The sequence below is a fragment of the Arvicola amphibius genome, chromosome 7 (genome assembly GCF_903992535.2).
Source record: "Arvicola amphibius chromosome 7, mArvAmp1.2, whole genome shotgun sequence".
In the NCBI taxonomy this organism is placed as follows: Eukaryota; Metazoa; Chordata; class Mammalia; order Rodentia; family Cricetidae; genus Arvicola; species Arvicola amphibius.
The window spans coordinates 67,889,037-67,910,597 of record NC_052053.1 but is presented as its reverse complement, the minus strand read 5'-3'; the positions used below and the strand labels follow the sequence as shown (position 1 = coordinate 67,910,597).

Here is a 21,561-nt window from a genome sequence, read left to right as displayed (position 1 = left end):
AGTAGCTCCCAGATCTGGTCACTGCCATGGAGTAGGAAGCCTTTTTAGGTTTGTCCCTGGCCTTTTGTCCAGCCCTCTAGGCCATTGACCCTGGTGTGGCTCTGTCCGGGCCTACTGTCCTATGGGGAAAGTCATGTCCCTGACCACAGAGCATGGATTGGCTCCGGGTGTCTGGAAGTGTGTCCCTCCCCCCACCAAGGGGAGGTCCAGCAGGTACTGGGCTCTGGAACTCCTCCCCCACACTCCGTGGCCTCTCCCGTCAAGCAGCCGCTGCTTGGCTGCATGCACCTTTTGGATTGAGCAGGGTAGCTAATGTTCTTCCTGGTTTGGCGCTGCGTGGGGGTAGAGGGAACGATAAATTGTCCGCTCTCCAGAGCAGGAAGACTTCAACCAGCTCAGCCTGGTAGAAACAGAGGGGGCGGGGCTCCCTTCCCCTCCCCCCTCCCTGTCCCCAATCCTGGGCGTGACCTTTGAAGGAAAGAAGGGGATTCCCCTGGCTGGGCAACTAAGGCAAGGGTCTTCCCAGGGCAGATCAATCCCCGCCCTGCGGCCAGCTTTGCTGTACATCAGAGGGGCGGGGCAGGATCTGGCCTTTTCCTGCCAGGGAAGATGACGCTGTGTTTGTTTCCAAGGAGTTGTCGTGGAAACGCGGCGGCGCTGCGACTGTTTGTCTGGGCCTTGTTGCCAGGCGGTGTCCACTGCATTGCCAGGTCGCGTCAGTGGTACCGGTTTCCGATGCACCCACAATGGAGGAAAGAGAATGGAAGCTTTTGTCTCTGACATCCACCCTTCTCTGCGAGAGTGCCTTGAGCATTTATCTCCCAAAAGAACACCCAGACTGGGAGATGACTCTAGCAGTCTGACCACTTCACCTCCTTCCAAATTCTCCAGGACCTCACAAGGAGCCTCACAGCCTAGCTGCTCTGCACAGTTTAGCTGTATTCTAGGAGTTCCTCTGACACACTCTACCACTCACCTTTCTAACCTTGCTGCACTCTCCAACCAGGCCCTCCCAGCCCCTCTCTGGGCCCCTACTGGAATGCTCAGCCCAATTTCTTTGTGGGATGCACAGCCTATCCCTCCCTCCCTCCCTCTCTCCCTCCCTCCCTCCCTCCCTCCCTCCCTCCCTCCCTCCCTCCCTCTCTCCCTCCATCCCTCCCTCCCTCCCTCCCTCTTTCTCTCCACTTAGTCTTAGATCCTCTGGCCAACATTCCAGATCCCCAGCATCCACCCTCCTGCCTCACCTTGTGTCTCCTGGGCCAGTAACCTCTGCATCAGTCCTGGGTACCCCTCTGCCAGAGTCTTCCTCAAGCTCCTGGTTCCCTGAAGATCCCGTTTATCTCAGGGTATGGCATAGCTGGTTATGCTCACTGGCTGCTGGCTGAAACCTGTGTGCAGGGAATCAAAAAGATTACCATGTGCTAGTACCAGTATCCTGGCTATTGAGTGGGTGCAGTGCAGGCTGGCCAAAGCCCAGGGTGCCAGGTGTGAGCGGCCCTTTTCCCCAGGGCCAGGCTGGCTGTGAGGGTGACCTCCAGGCTGTGAACAAGGCCTCCTCCGCTGCTGCTTTGGGAAAGCTGAAATTCCAGGTAGTTCTGCCTGGGCTTTGGTTCCAGAAATCAGTCAATGGGCACAGGGCACAGCTGCAAGAGAGGCAGGGTTCAGGGTACCCTACCCGACCAGTGCAGTCCTACTGAGAGAAAGGTAGCTAAGGAACCGTACTTTCTACCACCTACCTCCTGGCCATGCCACGTTACTTCTGGAAAAGGAGGAAACTGACTGCTGACCACCTAGGCCTGAGAGGCAGAGGAAGGGCCATGGTCAACCCCCTCTCACTGGCTAGCCATCCCAGCTGGTCCACCCTAGGACCAGATCTTATGCCAGACGGGGGTCCCTTGAGGCAAGCTGCTGAAAATAGGTCCTGGGAACTTGTAAATGTCCTCAACTGGTCTGAGGGAAGGGAGAGGGAGGGCTGGCCCTAGGGAGGCCTGGCCCTAGGGAGGCCTGTGCTTCTCTGACTGTGCTCAGATGGTCTCTGAAGTGTGTGTGGGTGGTCTGCGCACCTGAGAGCTGAGGACATAGGCCAGGCTCGGGTGGCCTCCAGCCCTTGAATGAACATCGCCACGTGGTTACATCCTTGGTCAGGTTCCAGCAGAGCCAGGAGAAGAGAGTAGTGTTTGCCACACCGAGAGGCTCTTCCCTGAGTCGCTGAGCTTTCTCGCTGGAGCGGGTATTGAGATTCCTCAGTGGTCATCAGCCCACAGGGCCCACACCTACCTTCTGTGGCCTCGGGTGTGGTATCCTAGCCAGTGGAGGGCGCATGGGTGTGTGCAGAGAGGCTTAGGCAGACATATGAATTCTGCAGGCTCCCCTCCCCAACACCCTCTGGGTTGCCCTGGTACAAGCAGTGGGGAACTCATTGTGTGCCCTGTAAGTGCTCATGCATGCAGAGCACCTCAGGCCTCCATTGGCCCTGTAGTCCTGGTCAGTTGTCCTCCTCCAGGAATAGCCTGGCAGAGGAAGCAGGTGAGTTTGGGGTTGGGCCTCAGGAAGGCTAGCAGGACTTGGGCACCAGCTGAGCCTCAGCCAAGAGCTGGGTTGAGGGCTAAGGCTAGTGGTCTAGAGAGGAGCAGCAGCAGGGGAACATTGCTGACACTAGGGGAGTGAGCTTTGAACTTTGAAAGTGCTAAGTGCTCTTGCTCATGCTCTCTCTCTCTCTCTCTCTCTCTGTGTGTGTGTGTGTGTGTGTGTGTGTGCGTGTGTGTGTGTGTGTGTGTGTGAGAGAGAGAGAGAGAGAGAGAGAGAGAGACATGTGGTGCATATGTGTGTGTCAGTGCACGCGTGTATGTTTTGTCATTGTTTGTTTGGTTGGTTGGTTGGTTTTTTTTTTTGAGTCAGGGTCTCATTTAGCCATTTAGCCCAGGCTGGCCTTAAATGTTTTATGTAGCTGAGGCTGACTTTGAATTCCTGATCATCTTGCCTCCACCTTCAAATGCTGAAAAAGTTCTCAGGCTAAGAGCAGACTCATGCCTCAAAGTCTTTTGGGACAGCTGGGGGTGGGGGTGGGGAATAGGGGTGGGGACCTAGTAGAACCTTCCTTTTTTCCTTCCTTCCTTCCTTCCTTCCTTCCTTCCTTCCTTCCTTCCTTCCTTTCCTTTCCTTTCTCTCTTTCTCCTTCTCCTCCTCCTCTTCTTTTTTTTTTCCCCCTTGAGACAGGGCTTCTTTTATAGCACTAGCTGTCCTGGAACTCACTCTGTAGACCAGGCTGGCCTCAAACTCACAGAGATCCACCTGTCTCTGCCTCCCAAGTGCTGGGATTAAAAGTGTGCATCGCCACTGCCCTGCTAGGATAGAGCCAGTAAAAGCAAAAACCCACCAAAGCCATAACTCATATCAAAGTTAGGTGAGGGTCAAAGTAACCTGGAAACAATTGTTTCTGACAGAACATAGTAATTATTTCAGAGAAAATATGAACAGTTAGTTTTATTTACACATTCTGCAGTTATTTTAGTTTATATTAAGTTTGTTAACATTAAATATTCTGTTTAATACATCTGGGCCACGGTCAAGGTCATAGAAATCTCCAGTGTTTCCAAGGCAGCCACGGCTTTTGAGGGACTAAGTAGACAAAGATGGGGTGTCCTTACTTACCATCACTTCAGCCCCTGCCGGTTTTCTTTTGTTTGTTTGTTTGTTTTATTTTTTCTTTGCTTGTTTATATTTGTTTTGTTTTTGGTTTCTTTTTTCTTTCCAAGACAGGGTTTCTCTGTGTAGCCTTAGCTGTCCTGAAACTCATTCTGTAGACCAGGCTGGCCTTGAACTCACAGAGATCCTCCTGTGTCTGTTCCCTGAGTGCTGGGATTAAAGGTGTGCACCACTACAGCCTAGCATCCCTGGCTTTTTCTTTTTCCCTGTTTTTCTTTTGTTCTCTTTCCCTCCCTCCCTTCCTTTTCTTTCTGTCTTGAAGATCTGACTCTGTTGAGCAGGACATTGCACAGGTGATCCACTTACTGCAGCGTCTGGTGTGGCCCTCGCCCACCACGGGCCTGTGGAGCTGTACCAGCTTGGGTATATCTTTGTCGGATGTGTCTGAAGTGAATGTCTGGGAAAACTGCTATGTACCAACAAAGAAGATATCAGCCCCTGGGCCCTGCCTTGGCACACCTCCCGTGCCCATGGAAACAGGAAACAACATTAGGGAAGGCCAAGAAGACTCATTCTGGTTTTTTGTGAGGGTTCCCTAGTGCAGGGTAGGGCCTGAATCCAGGAAGGAGCTATCTCTGGGGTGGGGCAGTGGCTGGAAGGAGCGTGGCTAGGGTTATTGACTGACCTGCCTTAGCAAGCATCTCCTGAGTGAGACCTGGGAAGGGCCTGTCAAGGAGTCCCTGGGTGCAGCTGAATAGAAACATGGACAGCCATTTGTTCTGAGGCCACACATGACCCTAGAGCCATCCCAAAGGCCACCCCCGCCCACAGGTATGCCTGTAGGCGCCAGGTTATGCGTGTGTATCCAAGTACTCGGCCTCTGGCACACACGCCCGCTAGAGGGAGGCAACCTGCCAGGTGCCCTGTGCCTCCACCCAGTGCACGCCCCTGGCACTCCATGGACAGTGACAGTGAGATAGTGTGCTCTGTGTGTGGCCAGGCCCCAAAATCTGTGACGGCAGAGACACCACCCTTCCAGATGCTTCTAGTCCTCCCCTGGCCTCTATATTTTACCAAGGATTTGCTCAGCTCCCTGCTTCCAGAGCAGCTGCCCATCCCCACCCCCTCCTCTCTCCTCTGTAGACTAGGTCCGGAACTACAGCAGTTTGGACCTCTTTTTCAACAGAAGGACTGAAGGATTACAAGAAATGACTAGGGGAGGGTTGGGCTGGCGACCTTAAGTCCAGAAACTACTCAGGAATGCCAACCCAGCCCTCTCGGTGAGTCTTAAGTAATGGCAGGCTAGGGAAGAGGAATCTGTCCTGGAGGGACTGTGTGCATCTCTGCTCTAGAACCCCCAGAGCCTGGTGGTAAAGAGCTCAGAACAAGTTTGTGGAGCTGGGCATTAGTGGAGTGCCAGTTTGGGGCAAAACTGTGCCTTCAAGTTAGGGTCCCTGGGAGGAGGGTAGAGAGTTCTGGGAGAGGGGAGTTCGAGTCTGTGGGTAGTCGCTGAAGTGTGGCCTTTGTGTTAGACACATGGTGCCACACAGTGATGCCACAGCTGGGAGCTTGGACCCCCACCCCAGCCAGTGAGATGACACACCCCAGATCCTTGGCACAAGACCAGAACTAAAGACAGGCTCAGTCAGGGCTGAGCCCAAGACACAGGATCCCTGGCATTGCCAAGGGTGGACCTGGACTGGCCCTGAGATGAGGTCTTGTTTTGAGAGGAGTGTGTCAAGGGGAGAGGACTCTGGTAACAGTGTGTGTAAGGAGGTCCATGTGCTAGGGACAGGTAGGAAGTTCCGCAGAGCAGGGAGATGAAGGGTGGGAGCTGAATGCCCAGGTAACAGCAATCACAGCATCAGAGTTAAGCAATGGTCATAGCTCTAACCCCGGTGAAGGCCTGCCTGTGGTGAGCATGTTGGTCTGCAAGTCTCTACCTGGTACCAGTCACGGTTCAACAGCCTCCTTAGTTGGGCGGTGGACTTGGACTGCTGAGCTAAGCAGCTTCTCCCTGAGATAAGGACCCAGCGTTCTTCTTTGATTGTACCTCCAGGGATCTGGGAAGTGACCTGGGTGTGGCCTCGCCTGCATTCCTTGTCTTGACCTGACCTCTAGTCTCTAACCTCAAGTTGGTGGGTCCTCAAGTTTAGATTCTGTTGTCCCTGTGGCAGGAAGGGCTTTCCTGGATGAGAGTCCCCTCTTCTAAATTCCCTTGCTGAAACTGTGGCTGCAGTCCAGTCACCTGGCAAAGGCCAGGCTGTTTACTTGCCGGTAACCAGGTGGATCTCCTGGTGTCTGCACTGGTTAGATCTGGGAAAGGCTGGGAGGGGCTGAGACACTCTCAATGCCCTCAACTTTCTTTCTGGGAGAAAGCAGGATCAAAATAGGTGCAGAAACCTCGAATGATAATTTGCATATATTTGCATTTTATTTTACTTTTATTTATTTTTGTGTGTGTGTGTTTTAAAACAGGGTTTCACCAGTTCTAGTAGGAAAGGACAATCGCACCACACCAGGCTTTATCTGAACTTCAGAAATTTCCTGTATCCACCTGGGCTTCTGCAAGCTCTCACAGGTGCGAGGCTCAAGGTGGTCCTGATAGGGCGCTTCATCATTTGAGGGAAGGACCTAAGGTTCACTGCTCGGTACAGCACACTCGCCCTGCCCCAGGCAGGGGGCGGGGCCTGGGCCCGCGGGAGCTGCCTGGCTCCTCAGAGGGTCCCCAGAAGACTCAGCACCCCTGCATGGCACTTGGCCAGTTTGTCCTGCCAGAGGCAAGCATGGACCAGATGACCATTCTTGGCCAGTTGACTAGGATCAGCGATCCCAGGGGTCCAAGTCCCGGACTCAGGGGGCGGGGCGGGGGCGGGGCCTTAAAGGGCTGGGCCGTCCGGTCCCTGAAAAGCGCGGACCAGGCGGACGCCACCCAGTCCAGAGCTTACTACCTACTTCCTTCTAGTTGCAGCCACTTGTTAGGACTCAGCTCCGCCATGCCGAAGTGTCCCAAGTGCGACAAGGAGGTGTATTTCGGTGAGCATGCTTGGGTGTCTCAGCCTTTCTCTACATGCCCGCGGGCGCACTGCAGGCGGTACGCGGAAGCGTAGCCTGGAGGCGGATAGTTCTGGGGTTGTGCAGGTGGGCGGCAGTGCCTAGAGTTCGGGGAATCGCCTTGGATCGAACCCATGAACTTTGCCTGCGGCGTGAGGGTGTGACAACTTGGTATCAAACGGAACCGATATCTATGCCCACTTGTCTTAAGCTTTTGGGTCGTTTTTCTAGCCTCCTTGCCTCTGGGTCTCCAGGTCTTCATGACTCCCATGCTTTTGGGTCTCCCCCTCTCCCTCTGGGGTCCTCGCCTCTGGATCCCGCTGGTCTGTCTCTCCCTCCTTCTCTCTGCGTGTCCTGGGCGGGGTCCCCGCGGGAAAGGAAGGAACGCGGGACTGGGGCAGCCCCTCCCAACGCTAAGTAGAAACAGACTCGGAAAACCACGTCCGGGAGTGCAATCTCTGGGGTGCTAGTTTTCTTGCTCTTCGCGCGCCCTAGGGCTCCCACAAGAGGATGTGTAAGACAAGTTCCCTCGTCCCTGTTGTAGAGAAGGGCGCGCCCAGGTTCATTTATTCAGCCACCAGCGCAGAGGTCAGAGGACTTAACCCATTCGCGATCTACCTTAGACTCTCTAGACCTGCTCCCCAAATCCACCCCGCCTTTCCTTCAAGTCTGAAGGCTTCCTCGGCTCCAGCCCTACAAGCCCTCAGGGGTCACATCCCTGTGGCAGCACTTGAAAATGTCCCACCAATGAACTGAGGTGGTGTGGCCCACACCTTTGGTCCCAGCACTTGGGAGGCAGAGAAAAGCTCAGTGAATTCAAAACTAGCCTGGTCTACAAAGCAAGTTCCAGGACAGGGCAGCCAGGGCTGCTGTTGCACAGAGAAACCCTGTCTCAAAATACCTGACGAGAGAGAGAGAGAGAGAGAGAGGGGTGGGGGGGGGAGGGGGGGAATACCCTCCCGTAGGAAGACCCTTCTGGCTTGTGCAATAGGAGGTGCCCCTCTATGGAGCGCAGGGCAGTCTGAGGACCCAGGGTGGGCTACCACATTGAGGGAATGAAGCACGTATGTGTATGTGCAGCAGAAGGGATATACAGGGACCCCAGGGTCTCAGTGGGTTTGTGTTTTTGCAGCTGAGCGAGTGACATCACTAGGCAAGGACTGGCATCGCCCCTGCCTCAAGTGTGAGAAATGTGGAAAGACACTGACCTCTGGGAGCCATGCCGAGGTAAGAGACTGCTGGGGGGCAGAGGGAGGAACGAAGGGGAGCCGTGGGAGCTGGGACACAAAGGCATCCTCTCATGTTCTTCTCCTTATAGCATGAAGGCAAGCCCTACTGCAACCATCCCTGCTACTCAGCCATGTTTGGGCCCAAAGGTATGTTGCTGGGCCTCTTCCCTAACAGGCCTATCACCTCAACTGACCCCCTTTCCCCAACCTATTGATCTCATTTTCTGTTTCTTTTTGTTTGTTTGTTTTTGTTTTTGTTTTGTTTTCAGGCTTTGGGAGAGGTGGAGCTGAGAGCCACACTTTCAAGTAGATCCAGGTACAGCCCCATCTCCAATCCCACCCAGTCCGCCTGTCTACAGGATGAGGTCAGCCCTGGTGGAGTAAGGAAACTTGGACGCGCACTCACATTTGTCTCTGTCTCTCCTTACAGGTTGTGGAAACCCTCCCTACCCGCCCAGGCACATGCCAGGCCTTAACCTTGGACAGCAGGGGCTCTCGGTAGCCCTTCATGCCCTTAATAAACCTGATCTTTTGGAAGACCCGTGTGTTTGTCTACCAGTGTGTGCTGGAGGGAAGTTGCGGGGAGCCTCAGCCCCAGGCCTAAAGCAGGACACTGATTTTTCCTGCTGCTGTAGACATTGCTGCCCACTACCCTCTGGGGGAGCGCCACTTCGGGGCAGGACTTCAGAATCCATAAAGTTCCTTAGTGGTTCTGGCCTGGGGTGAGGTCCTGGCCAACAGGGTCAGCAGGAACATGGAGCCTGGGAGTAGGTGGGGCTGGCCACAGTTCAGAGGGTGAATCAGTGGGAGCTGATATGGTTCCCTTTCTGAGATTCTTTCGTGGGAGTTGTGCAGACTTCTTGCCTATTCCATTTCCACTTCCTGTAACCCCGCCCTATCCCCAGAAGTGCACCCTTGTGGATGTTCTGCAGCTGCTCAACAGATACCACATCCACATCTGCCCTTCCCCCCTGCCCAGGAATGCTCCGGGTGACTCGGTGCTCTAATGGGATTTGAGGGCTGGCTCTGTGGCAGTAGAAAGGGTTTTCTGGAAACTTATGTAGAGCCCAGCAACTCTCAGCTTCCCCTTCCCCCATGCCACTGGCCTTTCAAGATTCTTTTGGACTTAACAAGGCCACAAAGATCTCAGCAGTGCCCCTGGGCTTTGCCTGCCTTAGTCTTTGGCACCTGCACAGCAGGAATGAGCCTGATAGGCTGCTGGTGAGTCCTGTAAGTGGCCGTGTGTGTGTTTGTGTGTGTGTGTGTGTTTTACTGGGTGATTCTGGAATCCCAACGGGTAGGCGTCATAGTGCTTTAGGTTATAACAGTATGAGCAGAATAGGTCAACCTGAGGGTTTTTTTTTGTTTGTTTGTTTGTTTGTTTTTTTTTTGAGACAGTGTTTCTCAGTAGCTATGGAGTCAGTCCTGGAACTCCCTCTGTAGACCAGGTTGGTCTTGAGATCTGTCTGCCTGCCTCTGCCTCCTGAGTGCTTAGATTAAAGGCGTGTGCCACCATGGCCCCGGCTAAACCTGAAATCTTAAGAGTTTCCAGCTGGGAGGGGTATGGGCATTGGGACAGACCTCCAGGTCTTGGGTTCTTGGGTGTCCAACATCTGCAGAGGACCTGGAAAAGGCATGGGTGAAGGGCAGAAGCTCTGTTTTCCCTGTTTTCTCCCACCCTCGAGAACCCTGCCTTCCTCATAACCCCAGCCCCCTGCACCCAATTCCATGTCTCCCAACGCGGGCAGACTTGGAGTGAATTCCCAGCAACCTGAGACCTGTAGGAACGAGCAGGTCAGGTGGGGCAAGAGCATAGTATTGCAAAGAGGCCTCGAGAGACAAAGGGCTCCTTAAGGGTGTATCAGGACTTCCTTGGCACAGTAGCCAAGATCTTTGAGCTTAAGGTTTCAGGGCGCTGTGAAGTGTGACGGTATGCCCAAGCGTGTGCAGAAGCAGGGTCCTAGACCCAGGGTGGTGGGAGCAAGTAGGGTCTAGCTGGGCTTGGCTATTTGGGACCAGCAGCCCGAGCTGCTTGGCAAGGGCCTAGGAAGAAGGACACCCGAGGCAGAATGGCCCAAGGCACCAAATGAGCAGAGGAAAGTCTGCAGCAAGAACTCATATGCGGGGGCGGGGGGGGGGGGAAGTGCGGAGCAGTAGCACGCGGAAGGTTAAAATAAAGGTGGGCCGACAGTCCCGCACTTCCGGAGGGCGTGGCCATCCTGCAGCTGCGGTTAAGGTGCAGGTGCCTAGGGTCGGTTGCCCTTCCCTCTCACCTCAGTTTCCTCTTCCGCATCGCACCCTCTCCCCCTTTCCCGGCTTTATTGAGATGGAGAGCGCATACAGTACTGTCCACAGTCCCAGCTATTTCTGGTGACATCGAGCACACAAAGCTTAGCTTGTGCCCGCTCAAGCTTACAGGCTCCGCCCCCACAATTCTCCCGGTCTTCCGTCGCCTGCAGACTTGTCCCAGGATCCCCGTAGGCAGCGTCTGGCCTTTGTCCGGCCCTCTTCCACACGCACTGGAACATTTGATGTGGTCTTTCGTCCCCGGCTTCTCACAGAGAGTGTTCTGGTAAAGGCTGTGGCCACGTACCAGCCTCATGCCCATTGCTGAGCAGAATTGCTGTCTGCTTGTGATGCGGCGTCTTAACCCGCTCGTCAGGTTGGAGTCTGGGTTCATTCTGCCATTGTCATGTAGCTGCTGTGTACTTCTACCTGTTTCCTTGCAGGGTTCTCACGGCTTACAAGAATTGACACTGTAGTGCGAGAAACTAAGTTCAACACTAAAGGAGATGGCCGCACCCTTTTTCTAAAGTGCAGAATTTTCCTGATAAACTAGTCTTCTGGTGGCTGGAGGAAGGATGAAAATGGGGACAAGGAGGTCTGGGACTGTACAGGAGAGGGAGGATGGCTTTCTCAAGAGACTCCTGGCGACGTGGCCCCCGGAACTCTCCACACGGTTTGCCGGGCTCGGCTTCTCCTCGCGGGTCCCTGGCGCCCCCTGGCGGCGAGTTCCTGGGCGGCTCCGCAGAGACACTCCTTCCGTGTTTGGGTGGAGCCGTACTTTCCCCGTGCCTCCAGGGGACACTCGGGCGCATGCGCGCCCTCCGGCCGCGCGCTACCTGCGCGGGAGCCGGCTGGGAAGTTGGGAACTAGAGGTGCTGATTGGTCAGTTCCAAAGTCCGCCGAGCTGGCAAACCCACGGCCCCACCCAGACCCCGGAAGTGCCTGTCTACGGGACAGACTGGTAGGCATTCAAACGCCGGTCACCGCTCATTGGGCCTGGGCGCAGAGGGCGGGTCCCAGCCCGAGCAGTGATTGGTTGCTGGGCCCGGCTTGCTCGGGCGGGCGATCCGAGGCTGCTTGTTGCTGGCTGCATGGGGCGGCGGAGGAACCGGGTGGAAGGGGCGGCCAGGGCCCTCCCTGAGGCTATTGCTGCGTTGAGTCGGTCCCTGCCCGCTGGGCCCAGCCCTGAAATCTTCCGCCGCGCGAAGTTTGACCGTCCAGAGGCGGTGAGGCTATCAGGGTAGGCTGCCGGGGTCGGGGAAGGCGTTGTCCTGGGCCGACGTCGGTGAGACCTTGACACCCGCTGTCTACAAACTCCTTCCCTGCAGGCTCCCGTGCTCTGGCAGCTTCTCTTACGCGTGCTCTCACCACTTGCTGCTAACAATACCTTGACCGACCTTGCTCCAGGTAAGCCCTGCCCTCTCCGAAAGCCATGCCCCAGGGCCCTTGTTTCCATTCTCCGAACTCGGTCGACCTCGCTCGTGCCCTTAAAGCTCCTCTTTTGTCTACCCTTCTGTGTTCAACTTCAACGCCCCCTTTCTGCAGGCACCTGTCTCCCTCTCTCTGCCAGCACTGCCCCGCCCACTTCCTTAAGCCTCGATTTCTACTACCTTTTCCCTCGCTCACCTGACTAGCAGTGGCTCTGAGACTGACTAGACCCTGAGCCAGCCATTCACAGAAATTCTTCCCCTGGGCCTCCTTTGTCCACTCAGCAGGTTCTCAGCTTAGGGTTGCTCCCAGTTTCCCAGAAGGACCCAGGTGACACCTCCAGGTTGGCACCCCCTAAGCTGGTGATTTCCTACTCCAGAGGCCCAAGCCCGTGTGGTGAAGTCAGCACTGGACTCCCAGGGCTACCCCAGGTCTGCACTGGTACAGTTTCCTGAGGGCAGTTCTCAGAGAAGCCGGGAACTGCTGCTGGCCCTGTCTTGGCTTCTGGCACGAGGACCCTTCCTTGAGCAGCTGCTTGCCCAGACCCGTGTGCAGTTGGGTGATCAGCTGCCCCAGTGTGAGGTGAGTATGTAGTAAGGGTGTCTGAGCCGAACTTTAGCCAGAAACCCTGGATTTCTCTGTGGTCCCAAGTCATATGGTACCTACCCTTGGTGCTGTCCTCATCCGGGCTCATCTGGCTTCCCGGCTGAGACTATAGCGGACTGATCCTATGCTTGTGGTGCACCTCCTCCTCCTGGTCCTTCCTTTAGCACGAGATGGGGTGTATAGCAGGGCTGACTCTTGTTCCCTCTCTAGTATGAGGCCCTGGCCCTCCCTGGTCCTCTTGCACCCTGTGTGGAAACAGAGAGTCCGGTGGATCTCCGACTAGTGGAATGGCTGATGGGAAAGCTGCGGTTTAGGTGGCGACGCCTGATCTCCAGTCAGCAGGAGCAGTGCACCCTGCTTAGCAAGGTAGTCCAGCCCCATGGCTCCTCACACTTAGTTCATTTGCCCCTGTGCCCCAGGCTACCTTTCCCTGTGGTCCAGCTCTGTCATCACTGTTGGCTCACTGGACCGCTGGATTTCCCCCAGCTCTGGCCTTTAGATTTTGTCTCACCTTTATAAGTAGAGCAGGACCCTGCCTTACCTCTGTCCTGGTGAGCAAGGTGTGGAAGCCCTCAGTGAAATTGTCCAGTGCCCCTCCTCCGCAGCCCCCACCCCTAGCATTCAAAGCTGCCCTGAGCCCAGCTCTGTCCTTCCTGGCTATGAGTGGTCTCGAAGGTGCCTGTATCCAGCTAAGGGAGATCTTGTTGGGGAGTGGCTCCCCAGCCTGGGTGCATTGCTTGTTGCAGATCCACCTGTACACCCGTGGATGTCACAGCCAGCAGAACCTTGGCCATCTTTCTGTTGCTGAGGCAGAGATGCTCAGAGACCCGGAGAGCAATCAGCAGGTGAGGGTTACTAGGGTGCCAGAGTGGCTGCTGCCCTTGATGGGGTGTGGTCTGCTGGGGAATACCTGGGTTGGTGTTAGGCTTTGACTTCTCTGTCTCTGGGTATTTGCCAAACTCACTGTCATTTGCTATGGTGGGTGATTGGTGTGTCCCTTAGGATTCTCCCTGTCCCGTTGATTACACACCTGTCCAGGAAGAAAGACTAGGTGTTGTGTATGCCTGTTACTTGGCCAGGCAAGGTCAGGGTAGGAAGGATGTGGTGTCCAGGAGGGGACAGCTGACTTGGAGGAACCCTGATCTCGGTCTGAAATGGACTGCTAGCTCTGCCTGACTGATGTATCTGGAGGTGTTTAAAGGCCAAGTGAGTGGGGAAGAGCTGCTCTTCAGAGCCTAGACTCTCAGGGTCTCTGGGGGAGTCTACTGGGGTAGATCCATGCACAAACGCTGATTTGTAGGTCTCAGTCCTGTCTTGTTGCCCAGGGGCCATTTGATTCTTCCCAACCATGGCTGCCCTGGGCAATGGGCCTCTCCTGATGGTCTCAAATAGATCTAAATCTTAGCACAGACCTGGAGGATAGCAGGCCATGAGACCCAGTGATACCATGGCCTCAGGCAGACAGTGCCTTCTGTCTGAGGCTGGGAAGAGTGTCAGTGCTGGCCCCATCCCCAGCTTCTCCCAGGATATCCAGTTCTTTCCACTTGCCCCCTCCCCTTTGTGCTGATCTTTCTGCCTGCCTTTCTAGGACCCTATCCATCATCACTGGTTTCTTCCTTTTAGTCAACTTATCTCTGAGGCTTACGGAAGAGGTCCAGCATTGGTCACCACTTAGGGGCTGGACTGTAGACCTCCTGAGTGGTTGACTGCCTGTTGGCATTGGGCATGTATTGCAACCGAGCTGGATCTTGGGCCGGGTGACCCCTTCTTCCAGCTCCAACTCCCTTCTTTGCCTCTTCTCCAGCCCAAGATTGAACTTCTCCACCTTACCTAAGGCTCCTATGGCTGGCTGGGTGGGACCGGAGGATCGTGGGCTGAGGGACAGATGGCTGGAACCCTGCTTTCTGTCATCTTCCTGGGTTCATACTACAAGGCTAGTTGGCAGATTCCACTTCTGGGCTTCTGTGCTCTGAGTGATTTGCCTTGCTGTGAACCAGGGGTGCTCACTTGGTAAGGTGTCTGGCTCTTGGTGCCAGCTGGACCTGTATCCCTGGGTAGATCCTGGACTGGGCCCAGCCTGTTAGGGGCAGTGCTTGGCCTTGAGGTGCTGAGACAACATTTGAGGGTCCTTGTCTACCCCAGCTCTGACCCCCTTTTATTTTCTTTTTTACTTTTATTGATCTTTGTGGGTTTCACATCATGCATTTTGATCCTACCTATTTCCCTGGCTCCTTGAATCTGCCTTCTAACCTTGCAACCTCCCCCCAAATCAGAACCAAATTTAAAAGAAAAACCAAAAACCAAACAAAACAAAACAAAAAGAAGAAAAAGAAGGAGAAGAAGAGAAGAATCTTGTCATGGAAGTTGTATTATTACAGCACTGCTTGGCCTATTAGCTCACGCTTCTTATTGGCCAGCTCTTATATCTTAAATTAACCTTTCCTATTATTTTATATTTTACCATAAAGCTCATGGTTTACCGGCAGGGTTACGGCGCATCTGTCTGGGGGGCGGGCTACATGGTGTATTGAGTGGCCCGTTGAGTCATTAGTTCATTCATCTTTACTTTCAAGTGGTCATTGCTATGACTCACTGGTCTGGCTGGAGGCCTCTGGTTTCTGCTACACCATTAATAATGGACTCTCACTGGGGTTCCTGTTGGATATCATGTTGCTATTCTGTGTCATGGAGGGTCTGCTGTTTTGGATCTGACCCCCTTTTAAGCTCAGTCTAGCACTGCCTGGGGCTTTGCTATAGGGCCACTCTAGGGGTCGGGTAGAGGAGTTAAGGCACCTCTTGTCTCAGAAGCTGGCCTGTGCTGATGATGCAGGACTGGACAGTGAAGTGGGATTCCCCTCTGTATGCTGTGAATGTTTTATTGCTATTGCTTAATAAAGAAGCTGCTTTCGGCCAGTGGCTTAACAGAATATAGCCAGGCTGGAAAAGATATATAGAGAGAATAGGTGGAGTCAGTGAGACGCCATGTAGCGCAGCCCCCCCCTCCCCCCCCAGGAGACAGATGCACTATAACCTTGCCAGTAAACCATGAGCTTTGTGGTAAAATATAAAATAATACGAATGGTTAATTTAAGATAGACGAGCTGGCCAATAAGAAGTGTGAGCTAATAGGCCAAGTAGTGTTATAATAATACAGCTTCTGAGTGATTGTTTTGGGTCTGGGCAGCTGGGAAACAAACAAGCAGTCTCCGCCAACAGGACAGCAGTGGTTAGGTGGACCAAGGCCCCAGACCAGCTTCTTTCCATGTGTTTGTTGGGGTGCTAACCAAAACCTGGATCTGACCTCCCTGCAGACAGGTCCCAGAAGTTTCTGGAATGAGATAGCAGCCAGGCATGTTGTTGCATCGCTAGTCAGTCCCCTTGGTTTCTGTGGAGTCCAGGGCCTTCTGAGTGTACCCTCTCTGTCCTTGTTCCTGCTGGGGAGGAGGTTCAGGGAGAAGACTGCATCAGAATGCAGACTTTAGGGTGAGCCATGGGAAGGTTCCTCCGTCATGCCCACACCCCACAGTCGAGGGGCACTGGGGCTCCTGGGGACTGTTCTTGGAGTCTGTCTTATCTGCCCTTCTGATGGTGTGCTTAGGGACCTTTGCTCTTTGGTGCTGGGTGGTAGGGCTGGGACTACCCTCTGTGCCCCCTCACCCTGATTGGGTTCCTTACATCTCTTAACCATTCTTCCACCTCTTTCTATGACCAAGCGGTGGCTCTAATCCCTTATCTGTTGTGCTTGCCCCAGTAGACTGGCCTTGGCTAGCATTCAAGATTTCCCCAGTTCTTTAGGCCATAGACCCCTCCTGCATTCTCTGTGGAGCCAGGGGTGGGGGTCTTAGGTCCAGAGGGTTTGACATGTGCTGTCTTCTGTCCTCTCTCTGGGCCCCCATAAAGGTGTCAAGGGTGGGAGCGCTTTCGTTCTGTGTAGGTTGGGCCTCTGACTAGATGTGGTGCCTGCAGGGCACCCAGAGGCAACCCTTTACAGATTACCAAGCATCTTGTCTTCTAGGTGTGTTGGATGATCTGTGCTTAGAAGGGAGGGAGACAAGGAGCTAGTGGCTTCTGACTCTAGCCAGTTAGTGGATGTTCCTCAGGAAGGGTCCGAGCATGGGGCTTACTTGTCTGTCTCTGAGGCACGGCTGTTAGTGCAGGACTAGCAGGCTTTGCTCTGCTGAGGGTGGGCAGTGGTTATCTTCTGACCTGACCCTGCCCTTCCCTCTTATGCATGTCTCAACTCTGTCCCATGCCCCTGCCCTATGCACAAGTCCCCATCACCTAGCAACTCTTCCTTACCTTGGAGTTCCCAAAGTTACATGGCCCAGCAGGCCCCCCAGTCTTAGGTCTTCCCATCTATGCAGCCTTTGGGACAGCCTCTAGTCAGTGGAATATTGGGCAGAGCACTCTGGTCAAAGACCCCTGGACTAGAGCTTGGCTCAGGAGATGGTCAGCAGTCTGTGTCTTCTTCTCTAGCTTCTGCAGGCACTGGAGACTGAGAACATACGCCTGGGGGCGGCTCTGGAGTGGCGGCAGTGTGAGCTGGTCTTCTGGCAGTGGATGGTGAGGACGTCTTCCCTGCTGTCCCAACCCTTCCTGGCGCTGGCCAGGAGTCCCAGGCTCATTGATAATAGAGTTTGGAAGATCATCCCTCCTTGAAGATGGAGACGAGGGCTCTAAAGGATGCTTCTGCTCGGGATATCGGCTGTACTCAGTGGAAGCCTCATATTGCTGGTCCTTGCCTCTGGTTCTCCCAGAGGTCTGGCTTTTGTGCTTCCCTCAGTGTCAGAGAAGTAGCCAGGGAGTCAGAAGCTGCCCTGTCTACAGTGCGATCTGGGAATGCTCTGCCCCATCACCGTCTGCATCTTCTGTCCCCACTTGAAACCTGGGCTTGTCCCTGACTGTCTCACTGTGGTCTCTGCAGGATACAGTTCTGGATGCCTGCTTGTCAGAGAATCCTGCTGTGACCTCACAGCCCACAGTTCTGCCCATGATTTCTGAACGTGGGCTTGGTGAGCTGGAGTTGGTAAAACAAGAGCTGCAGGCCCTGCAGGAGGAGCTACGGGAAGTGGCTGAGCCCCGGAGGGCGGCATGGGAAGCCCAGGTGAGCTCCTAGGCAGCACTTTGCCCACTCTTCCCAACCTACGCGCCAGCTCTGCCTCTTTACTTCTGTCTGGACGGGCTCTTTTAGCGGGAGGGCTTGGTTAACCATTCGACAAAGTCTCTGGATGAATTACCCTACTTATTTGGATTGAATTTGATGGTGATACACTTGGACAGCAAATTCCAAGAACAGGGGTTGCAGGGAAGAGACCCCGCTATCCTTCACTGTCACCTTGAGATTTTCTCCGGGGACTCCCACAGAGAGGTAGGCAGCCTGTGCAGAATTGCCTGCCCTGGTACTCCCATTCCATGTGCATTGCCGGCTGGTTGGCCACTCTGCCCTTGCCCAGCAGCCCTGCCCAGCAGTTCCTGGTAGCATATTCCACTCACTGCTGCATCTATCAGTTCTCCTTTTGGGACACATTCTAATGTCAGCGGCAGGCAGGCTCCCCTTAAGCTCTTCCATAGTCCCCTTGAAGATCGGGAGCAACCACTGTTTTTCCTCTAACGCTCCACCATGGTCAGCTGGCATGCCGCAGACGGTAGAGCCTGTGGTTGGGCTAGAGGTCTCCTCCTCTCCTCACAGCAGCTAATACCCCAGGAGTGGTAGTAGATTTTATCCTGAATTTTTATACATATGTATTTAGAACTGTGAGGGCAGAGCCCATTCAGCAGAGCACCCAGGACTCAAGGTGACTCTCTGGGGTCTTTGGAGTGGGTTAGTGGCCTCATCAGTGTGACCTTCACCCCCAGGCCTGTTGCCCCCTGGGTCAGTCCCACTCATGTATTCCACTCCTAGGTAGCAGTAGGAAGGAGAAGGTGAAACAGGGTGGTGGGGGGTGCTGCCCCGAATCCTGGAGTAGCAGGTGTCCTTGGGTGCCTTCCTTGTGTTCTCAAGACCCTTGAGGGACATGGTAGGCTAGAAACTGTCCAGCGGTCCTATGGCCAGCTGTCCTGAGTGAGGAGTCCTGGAGGTTAAGGTTTGGGATCTTGATTCTCTGAGTTTTGGGTCCCTGTGTCCCAGCTGCTGCTGGCATGGGCTTCAGGTGCTTTGTGAGGGTAAAAGATTTTTGGGCTAGCCAGGCCTTTTGTACGGGTCCCGGGGTGGCCTGGCTGTGTGTGGTGGGATGATGCATGGAGTAATGCCTTGCCTTGCAGCTCTGGAGCTGCAGGGTTTTGGGTACACCTGGATCCGTTCTCCTGGGAACAGAGCTGCAGGGTTTTGGGTACACCTGGACCCGTTCTCCTGGGAACAGAGCTGTCCTTGGCTCAGGAGCCTGTGTGTCTCCTCTCATGCAGGTTGGAGGCCTAGGTCAGGGGCCAGAGTGGAGCATGACAAGGAGAGCCTTGCAGGAGGCTGTCAAACAGGAGTTGATTGCCCTGCAGGGATCCTGGGAGCCATCCAGTAACTCTACCCAGCCCCAGAGACCCCATCGGCTGGTGAGAAGTAAGGATGAGTCGCCAGGACCTGAAGGCCTACAGGCAGCTGAGATGATCAGGACCCTGAGCACCCAGGAGGCCGGTCTGAAAAGGGTGTTGCACCAGCTGCGGAGCCAGTGTCAGCAGGAGCTGGCCAGGCTGGCTGGTGCTCTGCCTGGCTTGATTTGGATTATGGTTCCTGGACACTGAAGGCCCCAAGGTGTGCCCACCTGTGTAGAGGTCTTTGTAGGGTCTCAGAGGAGCAGACTGGGGCTGGCATGGGAGCAGGGGTCCAGGCCATGTATTCTTTCCAGGGCCAGAGCCCTGTTGCCTACAGTTTTGGAGTCACCGTGGGCCGGTCCTCCAGAGAAGTTTGGAGGGGACCTGTATATTTATATATATACATGATAGAGCTGTCTCTGGGGCCACCAGCTTGTTGCCCTCTGCCATGGTCCTTTAACTTTCTCCTCTTCTGATACTGGGATATACATGGTGCATGGTTAGCACCTTGCTGGAATCACACGTGCTGCACAGTGCAGGAAGCATTGGGGTCTCCCCCAGTGGAGCAGCTCTGGTTTCCGACTCTAGCTGTACACCTCCTGCAGCAGAGCCTCCTGTGCTGGGCCATGGATGTGCCTGTTGTGTGTGGGGAGCTGGATGGGAGCCCTGGGGCTCTGCCGGGGAGAGAAGAGGAGGGAAGCTGCAGTGCAGACAGAAGGCCTTTGTTCTGAAGGCTGCTGGCAGGCTCAGGTCTCACAAAGCAGCCTGTGTCCAGGATGTGCCCACCGCCTGGTGGGATGGCTCTCTCCTAGCCCAGGCTTCTAGCCGGTGGGCCCAGGCGGGTCCTGTGGTTTCTAGCCCTGCCTTCCCTTCCTATCCCTAGCTCCAAACACTGACCAGACAGACACTGGGCAGGTGGTAGGCCCCACTGGGCAACCTCTAGCCTCCTGCTAATTCAGGCCAGAGGCCACTACCCAACTCTGAGCACCCTGGACCCTCTGCTAGAACATTCTCTCATGGGGTTTTCCTGCTTGCCTGGTGTCATATGGTAAGGGTGACAGCTCATGCCTAGGGTGACAGTTCTGATACAGGTGGCCTCTGACCCTGAGGCAGGGCACCATGCTGTTTGTTCCAGTGACTGTTCCTAGCATGATACTGGAGGACCAGTGTCTAACAGGCAGGTCCTCCCTAACTTTCATGACGTAGCTCCTGGAGTCTCTGGAACCTCCTGCCTGCTGCTGGGCCTCTGCTGCCCCTCCTGGCCTGCAGCCCCTGATAACACTTGCACAGTTCTTCTTGCTGCTTCCACCTGTGGATTCCAGTTCTGGTCCAAGACACATGGGAACTTGGCTCCTTGTGACAGTGATATGAGCTTTAAACAAGTCCAGTTAAGCTCCCTGCCTCTAGCCGGGCGGTGGTGGCACACGCCTTTAATCCCAGCACTCGGGAGGCAGAGGCAGGCGGATCTCTGAGTTCGAGGCCAGCCTGGTCTACAAGAGCTAGTTCCAGGACAGGCTCTAGAAACTACAGGGAAACCCTGTCTCGAAAAACCAAAAAAAAAAAAAAAAAAAAAAAAAAAAAAAAAAAAAAAAGCTCCCTGCCTCTGAAAACTGCCCTGCTCTAGGACTTCCAGTGGCCCTTTGGAGTTTGACCTTAAAAAATCTAAATGCAGCCGGGTAGTTGTGGTGCACACCTTAAATCCCAGCACTTGGGAGGCAAAGGCAGGCGGATCTCAGTGATTTTGAGGCCAGCGTGGTCTACAGAGTGAGTTCCAGGGCAGCTAGGACTAACTACACCGAGAAGCTCTGTCTCGGAAAAAAAGAAAAACAACAAAAACCCAAATGCAGATCCAGTGCCACTAGCTGTCACTTCTCCGTTTGCTCTGCGGAGTTAATCAGTTCTAGGTAGAATCCCACATCGTGTCTGCTTTGTCGTCTGTGGGTCTCGGGTCTGTGGGCCATGTGAAAGAAAGCATGTTGGCCAAGCAATGGTGGCACACACCTTTAATCCCAGCACTCGGGAGGCAGAGGCAGGTGGATCTCTGTGAGTTCGAGGCCAGCCTGGTCTACAAGAGCTAGTTCCAGGACAGCTAGGACGTACACCAAGAAACCCTGCCTCGAAAAACAAAAGAGCATGTTGAAGCTCAACCACGGGTCCCATCCTTGGTCAGGTTGTCAGGACTTGTCACTTGGCAAGGACCTCAGTACCAGCTTTTCCACACATAAGGGCACAAAATAGCGCACATTTGTGGTCTCACTGTTCTCTGTCCTGCGCTTCCACACAGTCAAGAATAAAACCAAGTACAACTGTCTTGGTGACCCTGAGGTCCTAGGATGAGCTCTCACCATTGATGACACATGGCGCTCCAGGGTCCACCTGCAGCCTGACAGATGAGGCATTATGAACCCTCTGACTGACACTATCCTCCCTGACTTTGGGGAAGAGTGATCTTATTGTCTCTAACACCCTAACCTGATCAAGGTCAGGAAAATCTAATGCCTGGCACAAGGACTAAAGCTCTGTCCAGCAGGTGGGCAGTGGGGCCCTGTTCTGAAACCAGTGAAGACATGCTGTCTGTTTCTTGGGTCCCCACCCAAGGGAACCTAATATGCAAAGACAAGCACTCCCTGCTTGAAGCCATGGGGAATACCAGGGGTGGTGGGGAATACCAGGGGTGGTTTCCTGACACCAAAATATGCTGTCTGTGAAGGAAACTTGGGTAGTTTCAGCTCTTATCAAAGCTAAGAACTGTTTGTTAAAAGACCACATAAGCCGGGCGGTGGTGGCGCAC

General features: G+C 54.4%; 2 protein-coding genes across 2 annotated transcripts; both read left to right on the top strand.

Annotated features, from left to right (window-relative positions):
• The first annotated feature begins 6,535 nt into the window (after positions 1-6,535).
• On the top strand, positions 6,536-8,465 carry LOC119819964 (cysteine-rich protein 1). Its single transcript, XM_038338183.2, has 5 exons — positions 6,536-6,681; positions 7,832-7,926; positions 8,018-8,075; positions 8,198-8,244; positions 8,359-8,465. The coding sequence occupies exons 1-4, from the start codon at positions 6,642-6,644 to the stop codon at positions 8,236-8,238; spliced, it is 234 nt and encodes a 77-aa protein (XP_038194111.1). The 5' UTR covers positions 6,536-6,641; the 3' UTR covers positions 8,239-8,244; positions 8,359-8,465.
• Positions 8,466-11,295: 2,830 nt separating this feature from the next.
• Positions 11,296-20,148, top strand: Tedc1 (tubulin epsilon and delta complex 1). The gene is made up of 8 exons (XM_038336985.1): positions 11,296-11,440; positions 11,543-11,621; positions 12,022-12,224; positions 12,459-12,614; positions 12,995-13,093; positions 16,725-16,811; positions 17,173-17,352; positions 18,651-20,148. The coding sequence occupies exons 1-8, from the start codon at positions 11,306-11,308 to the stop codon at positions 18,978-18,980; spliced, it is 1,269 nt and encodes a 422-aa protein (XP_038192913.1). The 5' UTR covers positions 11,296-11,305; the 3' UTR covers positions 18,981-20,148.
• Positions 20,149-21,561: the final 1,413 nt, after the last annotated feature.